The sequence below is a fragment of the Saccopteryx leptura genome, chromosome 1 (assembly GCF_036850995.1).
Source record: "Saccopteryx leptura isolate mSacLep1 chromosome 1, mSacLep1_pri_phased_curated, whole genome shotgun sequence".
In the NCBI taxonomy this organism is placed as follows: Eukaryota; Metazoa; Chordata; class Mammalia; order Chiroptera; family Emballonuridae; genus Saccopteryx; species Saccopteryx leptura.
Window position 1 is genome coordinate 189,763,345 of NC_089503.1, and position 17,722 is coordinate 189,781,066.

The 17,722-nt window shown below is 43.1% G+C and overlaps 1 protein-coding gene across 1 annotated transcript in view; it reads right to left on the minus strand.

Annotated features, from left to right (window-relative positions):
* Window positions 1-17,722, minus strand: part of LOC136388187 (ryanodine receptor 2-like) — a 195,594-nt gene that overhangs the window by 58,805 nt on the left and 119,067 nt on the right. The window contains 5 exon segments of the mRNA XM_066360153.1: window positions 956-1,060; window positions 6,064-6,090; window positions 6,092-6,193; window positions 8,902-8,990; window positions 9,750-9,830. Of these exon segments, the coding sequence (XP_066216250.1) occupies window positions 956-1,060; window positions 6,064-6,090; window positions 6,092-6,193; window positions 8,902-8,990; window positions 9,750-9,830 (404 nt within the window).

The window sequence follows — 17,722 nt, forward strand, 5'->3', positions numbered from 1 at the left end:
CTGCTCTGCTGCTAGGCAATGGAGCTATTTTAGTGCCTGAGGCAGAGGCCATGGAGCCATCCTCAGTGCCCGCTCGGGGCCAGCTCCCTCCAACTGAGCCATGGCTGTAGGACGGGAAGAGTGAGAGAAAGAGATAAAGGTGAGGGGAGAAGGAGTGGAAGAGAAGCAGAAGATCACTTCTCCCGTGTGTCCTGACCGGATATCGAACACAGGACTTCCACACGCCAGGCTCTACTGCTGAGCCAACAAGTTGCCAAAGCTTCTTTTCTTTCTTTGACTTGTAGCAAGTTAACATTCCTGTTAGTGTGCAAATTCCATCTATCAAGAACAGCTGTTTGCTTAGATCCCATAAGAAAATCCTCTCCCTTCAACAAGGGACTTGGAGCAGATGTCAGATTTTTTCCACTTATCTTCAGGGAGGAGGAGCTCCCAGTGAGTAGTCATGGAGAAGAGGGTCTACGAGGGATCGTAACATGTTGAATGTTGGTGGACTACACTCTTATTTCTCCATATAGTCAATGCTTTAATATCTTTCTGTTCTCAAGTTTGAATAATAACTCCCATTTGTTTTTAGCTTACATAAAATTCTTTTACTTAACAAAATGTTTTTTAATGTAGAGTAAAAGATATATAAGGAAGTAATCTAAGCCCTGGCCAGACAGCTCAGTAGGTAAATGTCATCCCAACTAACTCAGAGCTTCAGAGCTTGCTGGTTTGATCCCCAGTCAAGGCACACACAGAAACCAGAATCAGATCTTGTTCTCTCTCTCTCTCTCTCTCTCTCTCTCTCTCTCTTTCTCTTTCCCTTCCTCCCCTCCCTTTTTCTCTAAAAATCAATCAATAAATTAATCAATTTAAGCAATCTAAAAAAGATAACAGTCAAAGAAAGCATGCTTAATTTGCCAATAATCACCATCCCCCGCCTTGTTAGGATGGGGGAAGGTGATTACTTTACCTGAGACAGCTTCATCTGCATGTGGGCAAATACGTGGAGGAAACCCACCACTGCGTCCCAGAGCCGGCTGTGGGCCAAGCTCTGCTGGTTCCCAGTGCAAGGACCCTGCGGGGACACAGATCGACACAATCATTTCTGATAACTTACTTGCCAAAAGAAGTTCCACAACAGCAGAGGCAAAATTAACATATCACTGACATGTTATCTGAAAAGAGAGAACCCAAATAAAAGATAATGGTAGCCTTAGGAGAAAAGCAAACTTGTCTTTGAAATGTTTAATATAATACATCTCAAAAGTTTGTAAGGATTTTCATGTTCTGTTTCTGTATAAATAATAAAACAAACAAAAAATGGTAAATTATTTCATTTTTGTCTGGCTTTGGTTTCTCCTATTTAGAGAAGGGGAAGGGCTGTTAAGTTGAATCAATCAGCATTTATTACCTTGTATGAAAAGAATCTGAGACTGTGTTTAAAATGAGAGAGCAACACTTCTCATTGCTAAATAAACTGCTCACGAAAAGTAGCGGATATTTCAAAATGAATATGAAGCTATAAAATATCCCCTACTTTTTGAGAGCAGTATAGTAACCTGGAGAAAAAAATCCTCTCCAATGCTTTCCCAATAACATTATTTTACCATTGGCATTTTAAAACATTAACAATTAGTGTGGATGAAAAAGAAAGGGGGAATTCTGTTAACAAAGCTAAAAACTTTGGTGTCAGAAAGTAACCTCACAGGGAGATCTGATCATAAATCCCTAACTGGGCAGGTCCTGGGGGGCAGTCACACTCAGCCTATAGCTTCTTTGGTAGCAGGTGAATCTTGGCCTTAGGCAAGCCCATTGTTCTTCCATGTAGGTCAACACACCTTTGCAATGCCAGGAGTGACCCTCTTTTCCAGACCACTCAGAAGAGCACAGACCCTTGTCAACTCTCCTGTAGTCCAACCCGACTTGCTTTCTCCTGCCTCCACATCCTCATCTTCCGTACGCTCCCTCCTTAATTCCAAGTGCTTCAAAGAAACTGCAGATGGTCATCCTCCAGCGCATTTGAGATCTCTCAGCATGTGTCATCAACTTGGCTCAGGTAATCTCCTATAAAGTTTTTCTACTACAAGTGTGGACGTTTCTTACGTCAACCATTAGTCATTACCCTTATAAACCCAGAATCCAAGACAATCGTATCCTAACTGCTCTCTAAGCCTATACACTTCAGAAGCGATGTGTATGTAGCGTAGAGACTGCTGCAGCCTGCCGGTTTGCACGGAGACAATTTCTACTTATATTACCCAAGGAAAAATTATATCACTTCTAAATTTTGTAAGCACATCCACATCAACTACTAGACAAATAAACAACAAGGATTTTATTTAAACAAACAAAGCAGATATACAACACAGTTCTTAATTTCCAATTTATACATTCCTCTAGAGTCGGTAGACACATGACTCATAATAAGTTTCAAATAGAGAGAGCACAGACATTTCAGAGATGACTAGAAACGGTGACTGGAGGAGATGACAGCATTGCAGGCACTGATGAGCTGCTGAACTAGGACTTTGTCCTTTCTCAGCTTCTGCCAAGGCCTTCCAGCTGGGAACACAGGACAGTAATGCCAAGGTGAACGGGAGTCTGAGCAGATCTTCCCCTCCAAGGACATAAATGAGCTGAGGTTGCAGGGGGAGATGCTGGAGAGAATTCTCCGTGCCGCAACCCCCACCCCTGCCGCAGTGGGAGAGGGGGCTGCTTTTCCAGTCCTTGACACCATGGGCAGTGGAGGCATCTGGGGGACCCACCAAGTTAGGTACATAAGGTCTAGTATTAGAACGTGTGAAAGACAGTAACAAAAAAAGGTGTTTCTTATATGGGCTACTGTTAGGCAGACAAGTGTGTTAGGCTTGCTCGCTTGTCCTTTGCCTGACTAGTACATGAGCACAAGGCAGCACCACGTGTGTATAGTCTATGTAAGGCTGCATGTGCTTGCCCTCAGAATGGCAGATTGTAGATTGTGGACTGCCTGTCACCATTGGGAGGGGCCGTTTTCTGCTATTGTTTGCTGGAGAAGGGGCTTTTTCCCCAACTTGTTTTGCTTGGGAGCCCTGGGAGAGAGAGGGGGGGGGGGAGAAACGGTTTGCCCTGCCTGTGTGCCCATCTGCCATTGCGAGACTGATGAACAGAATGGCCCACCATCCTCTGGCTTCAGAGTTCCTTTACCATCTACCGGAATCCAATGTGAACCTGCATGGCCACAGCCACCAGCCTTACAGCTACCGAGGGGGGAATTACCCTGCCCAAACAGTGCCCTACAGGACTGTCTGAAAAGCTGGTGTGGGTCCAAGGCAGTGGGCCACCAAATTCAGAGTCTGTGCAATAATTTGAAGCTGAGCAGAACAAGGGGCATTTCCAGGCCTTGGAGGCAGTGAGAAGGCAGGTCTAAGGGGGCGGTCCTGACTTTCAGGTGCCCTGGAAGGAGACCTCTCCTCCCTGACTCGCCCTCCCTTCCACAGGTGTGACCTGAGGAAGCCTGAGGCTGACTGGACGAGGGAAGGAAGAGCAGACCCTGTGGGGGCTGGAAGAGAAGACCCAGTCACACTGCAGCCCTCCAACCCTCCCCTCTTCCTTGTTCCTCCCCCTGGGGCCTCTCCATCACTAAGTCAGGTTCAGGGCAAGGGCAGTTTTTAAGCTGGACAAGAGGAAAGTGATTGTTCTACTGTACTACCACTGAAATGAGAATCTGCTTGTGATAAAGGGACTGAAGGAATTTTATTTATCCGGGGGTGGCCAGTACACAAGATCTATTGGAAGGCCAGAAGAAACAGTCTGCAGGGACATCTGAACACTGTGCTGAGAAGGAATCAGGGTGCTTTGACTTAGAGGTGAGTAAATTCAGTCCATCCAATGGACTACAGTGACTTCACAGTCCTGTCCAGGTGTTATAATCACTCTGGTTTCAGACCAATTGACCTTCAGGATTTCCCTGTTTTCAAGTCCAGGCCAGTACTAATTTACTGCTGATTCACTAAATACAGTATGCTGACCGTGTTATATAAATGTCAGTGTTAGAAAAAGCAGGGCGAGTCATGTATGGAAGCTCTTTTACTGGCCTTTGTAACTTTTCTGCACAGCTAAAATTATTCCAAAATAAGTTTTGTTAAAATATGTATTTCAGAAATGATTACTTTATATAAAATGCCATATAAATGAGGAATAAGAACTTACAAAATAAATAAGCCTTAATAAGCCATGCTCTTTTACATATTATTCCTTGAATGTCCTTATAAACAAGTTAAAATAATTTTGCACATAGAAAATGATTAATGGATGCTTCTAATTTTATATAAATTCAGGAATCTGAGTTATATTATGAGCCAAGAAATACCTACTCTTAGCTGAAAAGGCATTTAAATTTCATTTATTATATAGAAACCATTTTCCTGTTTCTGTAAAATTCACTGGCTTGTTAATGTCACCAGTTAGTCTTATTTAATCAGGACAGCTCCTATTGAATGTGAATATGTTTCTAGACACAGATAAGAATATTAAGGCAATAATGGAGCTCGAGGAGATAAGAAAATAGGAACAAGAGTGAACTGAAACTGATTTAAAACTCACTTTGATTTGATTTAAAGAAAAGTTATTGGAATTATCATGTGTGGCTTTTCCATTTAGACATGATAAAATTAGGATCCTCTTTGTTGTGCAGAGAGAGAATAGAAAAAGTGAGATGGGGCCCTGGCCAGTGGCATATGGATTTTCCAGGTTCAATTCCCAGTCAGGGCACACAGGAGAAGTGACCATCTGCTTCTCTCTGCCTCCCTCTCTTCCTTCTCTCCCTCTTCCCCTCCCGCAACCAGTGGCTCAACTGGTTCCAGCATGGTCCCTGGGTGCGGAGGATGGCTCGGTTGGTCTGAGCATGACAGCCTCAGGTGCTAAAAGCAGCTTGGTACTCAACCCAGATGGGGTTGCTGGGTGGATCCCGATCAGGGTGCATATGAAAGTCTACCTTACTATCTCCCCTCCTCTCACCTAAAAAAATAAATAAAATAAAATAAAATGAGATTAAGTAAGATGAGATGAAAAGTGAGATGGCCGCAAGGCAGGAAAGGAACACAAAGGAGGGGACGAGCCTGGAGGAGGTGGGGACAATTGGTTTACTTCCCCAGCCTACACCATCACCGAGTCCCTCTTCCATTTAATCACCCTACAGAACGTATAAAATGGCATTATTATATGGCATTTTATACGTAGGTGGTGCTGCAATCTGTTACTTTTACACAACTTTCTGGGGATACAATCTGTTACTTTTACACAACTTTCCCTACAAGGTTATGTTCAGTCTGAGGAAGCAAACTACACAGTTCCTCCTGTCTGCCCCGAGCAGTGAGTGGCACTGCCAAGCCAGCAGCATGCCGAGTCAGAGCAACACTGTCCGCAGGACAGAAGACAGCAAGGAAGGAGGACAGGCCAGCCTTCTGGGCAACAGCTAAGTTTTACCGGTTGAAAACACCAGAATTTTATAAAATCTCTTCAAAATCTTAAGACAAGTTTAGCCTAAAGAGAATCTAAAACAAACCAATGTTAAAAAAACAGGTATAGTCCTCAAAGTATTTGGAATTTTACCTATAATATAACATATGTGATTATATAATTATACACACACACACACACACACACACACACACACACACACACTAAAACGAGGTTGTTAAACACTAGTTTCTTTTTTTATATAAAGTTTCCATGAAACTTCTCCCTCACTTTCACTGGAATACTGTGAAGGATGGTTTCATGTCTTCTTTCCCTTAAATTCACCGAGAGCTTAATTTAGACCCCAGGCCCTGCAGCAAACAGAAAGTCAACAACATGGTCCACACCACCAAGAAGTCCATGACACCTCAGTCTGCCAAGTTCACCCCCTATGAATTCACATCTCAACCTAATCTTTAAATTGTCATCACTACTAAGGTTCTATGGACGAGATCAATCAGAAATAGGACAATGGCAGGAAAATACTTTTGGCATATTGCACTTTCCCATGGAATTCCAGGCTATCTTAGCTGATTCCTCTTACTCACTTTCTTCAAAGAGCAGAAAAGTGTGAAGGTTTACCTGAATATACTCCGTGAGAGTGTTAAAAGACTTGCTTTGCTACTTGTATTGCTTTGGAGAAGTTCCGCTGACCTTGTCCGTCAATAACGTCTTTTCCAGAGTAATATCAATAGAAGTCACTGATCGATTCCTGGAAAAGAGAGGCCATAAGGATAAGGCACATTCTGAAGATGTTGCTGACCTGTCCAGTTTTGGACTCCATAATAAAAATTATGAATAGAGACATTTTACATAACAGATTGGGAAGTGAACAAAATATCTGTGAAATAAATACAATTCCCAATGATTTTCCTGAACATGCAATATGGCAATGTCCTCCCTAGATATAAGTAACAACTGGAGAGAAGAAGCAGAAAACTTAGCTTTAAAAATGACTTCCTGTCTCTGATGACCCCGAACATTACAACCATAAGATTGATAAGATTAATGTATATTTATCCCTCCAGCAATTTGATGTTTTACTATGTGAGCTCATAAATTAGACAGATCATGGCAGAACATTTTTTGGGTTAGAGACATCTGGCCTCTGTTTCTTCCACAAGGCTGAGTCCTCGCTGAGAGCTCCAGGTGTCCCTGCTCCTATGGCTGCCCAAGGACACGGGCAGGACCACCGACGAAGGCTGACAACTATGAACAAACACCTAAACATGACCCATCTTTCCAGACAGAATGTTTTCAACAATAATTCATATTTTGAAGGAGTTTTAGTCTGCTAAGTGAATAATGCAATTTAGTCCAGTGTGTAAACTGCATTTGGGTTTTTAGATATGATTTTTTAAAAAATCACAAATATGTTTTCAATAACTCTTCTTAATGTAGATATTGCTTCAGAAATACATGTTTTTCCATTAAGCTGGTTTCCCCTGATAAAGCTGTAAGTTAAATTGTTGTGTTTTCTTGTACTCAACGATTAAGGGAAAAGCTGAAAATCTGTACAGCTTTTTGAAGGACAATTCTGGCTTCCTTACAAATAAAATGAGAAATCGTTCTATAGGCTCTCTTTAATTAGGAGGTCTCCACCTGAAGACTCAGCCTGATTAACATGTAAAAGATTTCTACAATATCAGACATATTTTTAATTGATGAAGCCTTAAGCTGAATTTTGAAATTAATTCAAATATAAGACAGCTGAAAAGATCTGACGTGATGTTATTAAACTGAAATATTAAGGTCATTTGAAAGCCCTTCTTTCCCATCCCTGCGAGCATTTTCAATATTCTTCCCCTGTTTATCTATCCAGAGCAGAAGGAGCATGGCATGTGCTTTACAAAAAGAAAATGGGCTCAGGCCAGTTGGCTCAGTGGTAGAGTGGAGGCCCGGCGTGTGGTTGTTCTGGGTTCAATTCTCAGTCAGGGCACATAAGAGAAGCACCCATCTGCTTCTTCACCGCTTCCCCTCTCCCTTCTCTTTCCCCTGCCTCCTGCAGTCATGGCTCAACTGGAGTGACTTGGTCCTGGGTGCTGAGGATGACTCCATGGCCTCTGCCTCAAGCGCTAAAAAGAGCTCGGTTGCTGAGCAATGGAACAACACCCTTGATGGGCAGAACAACACCCCTGATGGGCAGAACATTGCCCTCTAGTGGGCTTGCTGGTTGGATCCCAGTCAGGGTGTATGCAAGAGTCTTTCTTCTTTTTTTTCTTATAACTTTTTAAAATTTAATTAATTGTGTTTACATAGATTCTAGGGTCACCCCGAATGCATCCCCCCTCTCCCCTATTCCCCTCAACATCTCTTTTTCCCCCACCCTACAGCACCCTCCCCCCTTCCCTTCAGGTTTATCCCATCCTATCATCCCCTTTCCCTCTGTCCTCTTTTCCTCTGGTCCCTTTGATCCCTCCTCTGTCTCAATTCTCTTCCTCAGCTCTCATTATTCCTTGGATTCCTCAAATGAGTAAGGTCATATGATATTTTTCTTTCTCTGCCTGGCTTATTTCACTCAACATAATAGTTTCCAGGTCCCTCCATATTGTTGCAAAAGGTAAGATTTCCTTCTTCTTCATAGCCCCATAGTATTCCATTGTATATATGTACCACAGCTTTTTAATCCACTCGTCCACTGACGGACACTTGGGCTTTTTCCAGATCTTCGCTATTGTGAACAATACTGCCATAAACATGGGGGTGCATTTCTTCTTTTCAGTCGGTGATATGGTGTCCTTGGGATATATTCCTATAAGTGGGATTGCTGGGTCAATGGGAAGTTCCATTTCTAGTGTTTTGAGGAATCTCTATACTGTTTTCCACAGTGGCTGTACCAATCTGCATTCCCATCAGCAGTGCAGGAGGGTTCCCCTTTCTCCACATCCTCGCCAGCACCTATCTGCCTCCCCTCCTCTCGCTGAATTAACAAAAAGAGAAAATGAAATCTAAACTGCATCAAGCTAAAAAATGTAGGGGGGAAAAGCCCTCACTCACAGAAAGGAAACAATGAGCCAGGCTCAGACAGAGAGACAGGATGGCCATTTCACTGAAGATGATGAAAGACCAACCAATGGAAAAACATCCGATAAATTCTGAGTAGTCATAAATCAAAAACACATTAAGACTCTGGCCAGGTAGCTCAGTTGGTTGGAGTGTCATCCCAACATGCTGAGCTTGTGTGTTCAATCATTGGTCAGGGGAACAGTCAACCAATCAACCAATGACGGCATGAATAACTGAAACAACAAATCAATGTTTCTCTCTGTCTCTGTCTCTTTCCCTTTCCCTCTGTCTCTAAAAATCAATAAATAAACAATAAAATAAACACACTAAGACATGTCAGTTTAACATATTAATCTGCCACGTTATTTCAGCTGAGTAGCCCTGTGATTTGTCACTGATACAAGGGCAGCCCACCTGCACCCTCAGCAGGTAGTCCACGGTGGAGATGATGATGTTGACAGTTGTGTTGTTGCCAGTCTGGGTTCTCAGATAGTTCTGAAAATCTGAATAAGACCAAAAGATGTTACTAAAGTTCATTCCAAAGTTTAAAATGACTTTTTATTCAAATAACTCCAATAGCAAATGAGGTCTCCAGCAAAATCACTGTGGCTAAGAGTAATTTCAATATGAAGTAATTCATATTTTCCACTAAAAATGAATGACCACCACATGAACATATCTGGGTGCTTCACCGAACATAAATATTCATTTTTTGTCTAAGAAGCTGCTGACACGGGGAATGTGAATGGATTTCCATCTTTCAGGATACAGGAATTAGAATATTCAGTAATCCCTTCTTCCTGACATCTGCGCCCAGTGATGGGGAAACAGATGAAATTCCCATCTAGCCCCGCCCTCCCGGACTCAGCAGGTGGCAGAGCTGAATCCAGAATCAGTGCCAGTGCGTGGGCACACATGCACCAAGGGATGCTGTGGGACCCTCTGCCTTTACAGAGAAGGCAAGAAGGACACAAAGCTGCACGTCTCTCTACAGATAGCTCTCCAATCTGTGTCTTTCTTCACTGCCAGCTGTTCTCTCCAACTAAGAACTGATGAGAATTAGTGAAATGGCTACAAAGGACTCTGAAGCAGCAATGCAGCATGTAAGATGTCACAGCACCAGTTCCCACATGCAGGGTGATGCTCAGCAGCTGCTGGCTCACTGCAGGGATGAACCACCATTGGAACAACAGGCCTCTGTCATTACTGGCTTCAAAACACTTATTCCTTGGTACCATCATCCAGCCTCAGGTCTCACAAACCTGAGTTATGTCCCTCGCACAGCAGTTGCAGGAAGCGGAAGAGGTCACAGGTGAACTCGTCATCCTGAAGAACCTTTTCTCCTGCAGAAAAGTCCAGACATTATCAACCATCCTAGCGAGCGTGTCACTCCTCTCTGTCCCCACCTCCACCACACTTGCATGTTGGTCCAGCATCCTTCTGAACCACAAGCAGTCAGAACTCACAGCCTCTCCTCTATCTGAAGCTTGTAAGACCATGTGCTTGGCAGATAGATGCATAGTTTCATTGTCAGAAAAGAATATTTGCATATTAAAACTTAGATTTCTCTTTGTTAAAATGTGGCAGCATTGGTGTAGTAACATTTTAGAAACAACCTGAAGATGTAAACTTTTGTTTTCTTTCTTCTTGTGCTATTTTTTTTTGAAAAGTGTGTATATAAATGATTTCAGCATCTATTACAAAGTTTAAGTTATGTCTGCATACTCTGCATCATTAAAAGGGAAATATATTAGTGGCGCAAGGATGGCATTGCAGAAAGGGCTCAGATATTCTACCTATATTTTAACTTAAATGTATCTTGAACACAAGCTACTCGAAAGCAAAAACACAAACAAAAAACCAGTACTACACAAATGCAAGTTGATTTGAAAAGCAAAAAGTATCAGTGAAAAAAATGTTCAATGTATGAGTGTATGTTCTGGAAACTAAATTAGTTTAGAAAGCATAATGACCAAAAAAAAGTTGATTGGCAAGTGAATGAATATACTTATGTAATTAAAAATAATAATAAATTTTCAGACTGGAAATATTCTGGGTTAATAAAGAACACCTTGAGATGATCATGTGTTTACTTTAACTAAAAGTGTGAATGGTGATAATGACAAGCTGATGGACTTACCAGACTGCAGTCTGTGACTTTCAAAGTGACAGGCTTCATATAATGGAAGGGTTAGGAAGCAAAACCATTTTGAAAACTAATGTAAACATTAAAAAAAAGTACATGAAATCATTGTACTGGTTACCCTGTGAGCCTGTAAGATACAATATCTGGTGACCAAACTAAAATCACCAGGTGCACAAATCAGTCCTGTGGCAAGTTCATGTGCTAAATGCATGTTGTTTCAAATCTTATTACATGGCTGATAAGTCCGTTCTGTTACATCCTGGCGAGACAGGCCGCAGCAGACTCAAAGTAAATTTTATAAGTTTTATTGCAGACCTGCACAGGGGAACACTGCAGCCCCCCAAACCTGCGCAGGGACTGCAGGCAACCCACGCCTCCGAAGAGACTGGAGCACTGCAGCCCCCCAAACCTGTGCAGGGACTGCAGGCAACCCACACAAGGGAGCACTGCAGCCAACCAAACCTGCGCAGCCAACAAACTGCGCAGGGACTGCAGCCCCCCAAACCTGCACAGGGACTGCAGCTCTGAGCTTCTAAAATGGCTCCTTTTTATAGGGTGGCTATCTAGGATGAGCAAGCATCATACAGAAGCTGATGTGGCTGTTAGTCATTGGCTAGGGAGGTCGTGCGCAGTTACGGGGGGGGGGGGTATTACTCAGTGGAGAATTTCAAACATAAACTTCTGATAAGGGTCTCTGACTCAATGCAGAATGTTGCTGAACTCTTTGTTCTCAGTGTCACAGGGACCTTGTACACTCTTGGCAGCCCCAGCATGTCAGTACTCCCTGAATCTAACATTCCCCCATCTCTTTTGGGCATAAATCAAATCCTTGATTCTTCATCAGTGGGGAGAATGGTATAAGGCTGGGGCTCATGAGAATTTTCAACTTTAGCTGTAGCTATAAGCTAATTAGGTCAAGGGTCCTCCCTAGTATGTGCTGGCACGCTGATAGTGTGCCCTTAGTACTACAAGCTTTACGGACTAATTTCTTTCTGCCTTGCATTTTTCTTCTCTGTACTAACTTCTTACAACTTGCACAAACCTTCTGCAACTTACACAAACCTTCTGCAACTTACACAAACCTTCTGCAACTTACATAAACCTTCAACTTTTATGCACTTTCTTATCCAGGAATAACTGGCCTTCATAACAACTTGCTTTTCCTTTTCTTTTCAAAAGTACCTCTACACCTTATACCTTCTGTTATCAAAACCATACAATTCCTTTCTAATTTATTAGAACTCTTAATTCCTAAAAACCTTAACCTTCAGCAAAGACTAAGTTAGTACTAAGTAATCCTCTTTTAAAGATTGCTTTTTGGAGGTGTCCTTTTCCTAAGTAGCCTATTGGACACATGACCAATATTCACACATTATTCTATAGTGGTAGCTATGAGCACATACATAACTTTTATTTACCTTGTAGCTTCTCTCTCAGCCAAGGGACTTACACCCCCTTTCTGTATGACTCATAGCAGTACATGAATCAAACCTTAAGATGACTTACTTGGCTTTCCTTTACCTTAGTTTCCCTCCCTCCCCAAAGTCTCCATGTGTGGACCAGTTAACTTCTGGTTTGTGGCTGAAGCAGGGCATGCTGTCCTTCTCAGGGTAAGCTTACAAGGGTTGGCAGGGTCAGTCTTCACTGTCTACAAAGGTGTCTCTGCTGGGACTGCAAGCTTCAGCTGGCTGCGGTGGACCCAGGCGGGTATGCCTTCTATCTTGGCAGTAGTGGGAGTGGTCAGGTTCATGGTGTCTGGACCCGTCTAGGTAGGAGTCAGTCCTTGGGAGGTGTACTGCTAGAAGTGCCTCTTGGACAGTCTTTGAACAGTTTGCTGAGTAACCTATAAAACCTGTAAGTACTTAGGGAAAGGGTGTTACATTTCTACATTTTGCAGTTAGAGTTTAAGTCCTAGTGACTACTGCTTCTAGCTAGAATTAGCAGCAGGTCCCAGCCTATAATAGGCATGGGGCATTGAGATAAGAGAAATAAAGGAGATACTAAACATAAAGCAATAAAACTAGACTGTCAATACCCACAGTAGAGATCTTTGAGGGATAAATAAAACTTAAATATTCAAGCAAGGCATAGTAGATGGCCCTTGTGTTATTAGCTTATCTGCTACTTGGAAGAAATACCTTAGGCTCCTGAACATGTCCTTAGGCCTTCAGTGGCAATTCCCAGCATGCTGGGCAAGGTCAGGTCACAGGTAGCTGGAGCAGGGCTAGAAGAGACTGAACCCTCCCTCCATGGAGCAAGGGGGCAGCTTACCTTCTTATGTCCCTCTTTCCACAGCACAGACATGTCCTTTGATGGGGCCGGGAAGCCTGGCAGGCTTCAGTTCAATGACCTTTCTTTCCACTCTGGAGCAGGACCTTGATAACATGCTATGAAGCGCCTTAGGGTGCTGGAGCCAAAAGTTGGTATTTCCTGACTTCTTTTGGGCCTTATTTGCCTTTTCTGTCATTTCCTTGGTCGTTATAGACCTTAAAAGCCATGCTCAGAAGATCTTACTGAGGGGCTTGACTAAGAGAGCAAAATTGGGAATACAACAACAGATCCTTGGTACAAAAAGGAAGTCTTTGTACTTGACAGACTATACAATTCTATTATGGCTAAAGCAGTGGGTTTAGAAGGGGCCGTATTCCCTAAATCTTCTCCTCGGGTCTGGCTCCAGATAGGAGGCGGGGATTCCCCCGAGCCAAAGCAGAGGAGGGCAGAGGGCTGTAGCAAGGTGATGATAACCTCTAGCTTACTGCACTGTTATCTTTTGCCTGACTAAGCAGTGGCTCAGCCCTTGAGCCGGTGCCCAAGGGGGAGAGGCAAGTGCCTGAAACTGTGAGGGGAGCCTGCCACTTCTCCTGCAGCCAGCTGCAGCCTGGCTGCCTTTTCTTTCTCTACCTCTGCTACTATGCTGGCTGCATACTGACCATGCCACCTGCCTGCAGGTGGGTGCTGGTGATAGTACGCTAGACTCTCTATGTTTTCTATGGGTCTAGCAATCCTTGGTTTGGCCAGTCTGCTCTTAAGTTGGCCATTCTAGTTGCAGAAAAACAAACCAAATATGCACACAAAACAAACAAAACTTCTAAACCAAAACCAAAGGGAGAAGGCAGCGTCCTGCGTTCCCCAACTGACTGGGTGGGGAGAAATCAGGTGGCGTCCCGCCTGCTCCACTACACCCTTTTCTAACCAGAGCTCTGTTTCCAAATATTCAAAGAGGAAGCTTTCTTACCAAACAGTCTCAAGACTCCAAATGTTTCAAATCAGCCAAATTCAGTTTCCAAACGGCAACTGCCGGAGGCTGGCCAGCTACCAATGTCTGCTGCAACCCACTCCATGAGGAGGGGTCTTACACGGTCTATCTCACTGGAGGCCTCCATCTGTTACATCCTGGCGAGACAGGCCGCAGCAGACTCAAAATAAATTTTATAAGTTTTATTGCAGACCTACACAGGGACTGCAGGTAACCCACACAGGGGAACACTGCAGCCCCCCAAACCTGCGCAGGGACTGCAGGCAACCCACGCCTCCAAAGAGACTGGAGCACTGCAGCCCCCCAAACCTGTGCAGGGACTGCAGGCAACCCACACAAGGGAGCACTGCAGCCAACCAAACCTGCGCAGCCAACAAACTGCGCAGGGACTGCAGCTCTGAGCTTCTAAAATGGCTCCTTTTTATAGGGTGGCTATCTAGGATGAGCAAGCATCATACAGAAGCTGATGTGGCTGTTAGTCATTGGCTAGGGAGGTCGTGCGCAGTTACGGGGGGGGGGATTACTCAGTGGAGAATTTCAAACATAAACTTCTGATAAGGGTCTCTGACTCAATGCAGGATGTTGCTGAACTCTTTGTTCTCAGTGTCACAGGGACCTTGTACACTCTTGGCAGCCCCAGCATGTCAGTACTCCCTGAATCTAACAGTTCCTCAGTGTTTACCATGAAAGGACAGGAAAGGCAGAACAGTCTGGGCCAATAAACCACACTCTTCATCAATGATACTTAGTATCACTTCATGAGTTATTTTAATCAGAAGAGTCTTTAAAATGATACTTAAATAAAAATATTAGCAGTGACATAGATTTATTGATTCTTATGAGCCTATCTCAAATGACTTGTTCTTCAGAAAATCAAATCAATAAGCCATGTATGTACTTTCAACATTCATAAATTCAATGTAGAATGAGTAACCCTTGATAGAAAGTACTAACAGTTAACACTGAAAACGCTCAGCGCACTGCACACTGACTTAGAAGGTGTTAGCCATTGTTAGCAGGCACAGTATTTTCTCAACTGTATACGTGTGTATACTAACCCGTGTGTATACTAGGACCTTCACTTCCATAAGGACACGCTGCACACAGCACAAAGACAGGGAGCGGGGGAGAGGGGAGGCTCAAGCCTCCATTCCCACCAGGTCAACCAGGTAAAAAGTGGGTGTGATTGTGTAATAAACACATGTGTATCTGGTTAAAATGCTGCCACTGCCCATGCTGCATGAAGGAAGTGCAGCCAAAGATGGATGATGGCTCTATATCTGCATGAGGCACAGGAGAACAGTCCATTTGGTGATGGGTACATGAGATTATTAACAAGTAACAAGACAGAGGAAAACAGAGTTGAAAGTGCTCTTGCATTCTTAGACTATTATTTGTACCAGCTGCCTGATGACCGAATGTAACTATTTTGAAGAGCTTTCCTTTGCCTTTGTTTTTAATTATAAGGGGCTTAAAATTTCTAATACTGGCCCTGGCCAGTTGGCCTGTCATGTGGATGTCCCAGGTTCAATTCCCAGTCAGGGCACACAGGAGAAGCAACCATCTACTTCTCCAATCCTCCCCCTCCATTATTTCTTTCTATCTCTTTCTTCCCCTCCCACAGCCATGGCTTGATTGGTTCAAGCACATCAGCCCCAGGTGCTGAGGATGGCTCCATGGAGCCTCTCTGCCTGAGGCACTAAAAATAGCTCAGTTGCTGAGCAATGGAGCAACTGCCCTAGATGAACAGAGCATTGTCTGGTATGGGTCTTACTGGTTGGATCCTGGTTGGAGCGTGTGCAGGAGTCTGTCTCTCTGTCTCTTCACTTCTCATTTAAGAAAAAAAAAATTTAAGGGAGAGTAGTTACAATATCACTGCTAATAATTAATCGACTCTTTGTGCCTTACTTTTCTCATCTGTAAAATGAGGATAACGTGCACTGCCCTACCTCACTGGCTCTTCAGAACCTGTGTGACCATTTTTACAAACTATGGAAAGCATAGTTAGTAGCAGGGCAATAACACTAAATAAAGGAACAGCATGCCCAGGTGATGAGTATGGTAACCTGAACATATTTATTAAATATGTTTATATTTTCAAAAAGCCATCTTAATTTTATTGTACCAAAATAATCTCAAAAATATAAATTCACTTGGAAATAATGTTAAATAGACCTTATTTATTCAAGTCATCAGTAAATATTAATTGCTACTTTAGAGATCTAGTAAAATTAACACTTTTAACAGTCACTGCTCTACTCATAATTGGTTTATCCCATTAAAAGAACATATTTACTTAGAGTATTCATGGTCATAGATCAAAGTTTGTGGTTTTACCCAGACAAAGCTCAGTTTAATTGTCATTAACTATTATTAATAATTAGTAATAATTGTTTATAAAATTAATGAAGTAAAACGACTAATATATATAAAAATAGGATTAGGATAAATGGAGTTCAGAAGACTAAGATCCCTTTAATTGTAGGTCTTTTCACGGCAATACCGCCAATACTGGAAAGCTAAAAGATGAGCAGAATGAAACGTAAGACTAGACACCTCTAAGAGCTCCTTATAAATGCTTGTTAAACGAAACTCAAGAGCCCCTCACCACCATGGAGGAAATAATACTGATTACTGGTCTTTGGATGGCTTAAGTGTCTATTGGTATTATAACAAAACTGAAGAATTAAGGCTAATTATACTTTAAATAAGTGAAACATCAGGTATTTGATGCCATGTGAGTAGGTTCAATGTTACTACTTAAATGACTTTATTTATTTATTTATTTTCATTTTTCTGAAGCTGGAAACAGGGAGAGACAGTCAAACAGACTCCCGCATGCGCCCGACCGGGATCCACCCGGCACGCCCACCAAGGGGCGACGCTCTGCCCACCAGGGGGCGATGCTCTGCCCATCCTGGGCGTCGCCATGTTGCGACCAGAGCCACTCTAGCACCTGGGGCAGAGGCCAAGGAGCCATCCCCAGAGCCCAGGCCATCTTTGCTCCAATGGAGCCTTGGCTGCAGGAGGGGAAGAGAGAGACAGAGAGGAAGGTGCGGCAGAGGGGTGGAGAAGCAAATGGGTGCTTCTCCTGTGTGCCCTGGCCAGGAATCGAACCCGGGTCCTCCGCACGCTAGGCCGATGCTCTACCGCTGAGCCAACCGGCCAGGGCACTACTTAAATGACTTTAAATACAGCTGCTGAAATTATATTACAACTCAACTAACAAATAACAGAAATTTTAAATGGATACAGAATCAACATTTAGTGACTCTGGTGAGCTAGGCATTGAGCTAGATGTATTTTCACATCATTTCTTTCAGGTGTACAATAAGCCATACGTGATATGAAACCCATTTGTGGTTCAGCAAACACCTGAGGAATTCAGTAACTTGACTAAAGTCTTACAACTATTAACTGTAAGTCAAGGGTTTGAACCTAGTAAACTTGAATAAACATTAATTGTCTCCTCTATGCTAAGCACCCTGTGAGGTCTTGAGCATTAAATGGACATAATCCCTAACCTCAAGAAGTCCATAGTCTAATGAGGAAGTCAAGCAATGACAGATCATTTCACTATTATAAGGACTTTCACAATCCACTATGCCACTGTTTCTAAACTTCATAAAGGTCTCGGTAATCAGTAGCATCTTTGGCGAACAACCTTCGACCACAGTCTGGATGCTGAAGTGGGAGCTCCTGCTCACTTTCATCAATTTCCACACCCAAGCAAAACTGTGGCTTTGGGAGAGTCAATTTCCCTTTCTGAGACTATGTTTCCCCATTTTGATTCAGGGATTAACCCTGACCACTTTACTCCACAGGTTCAGAAA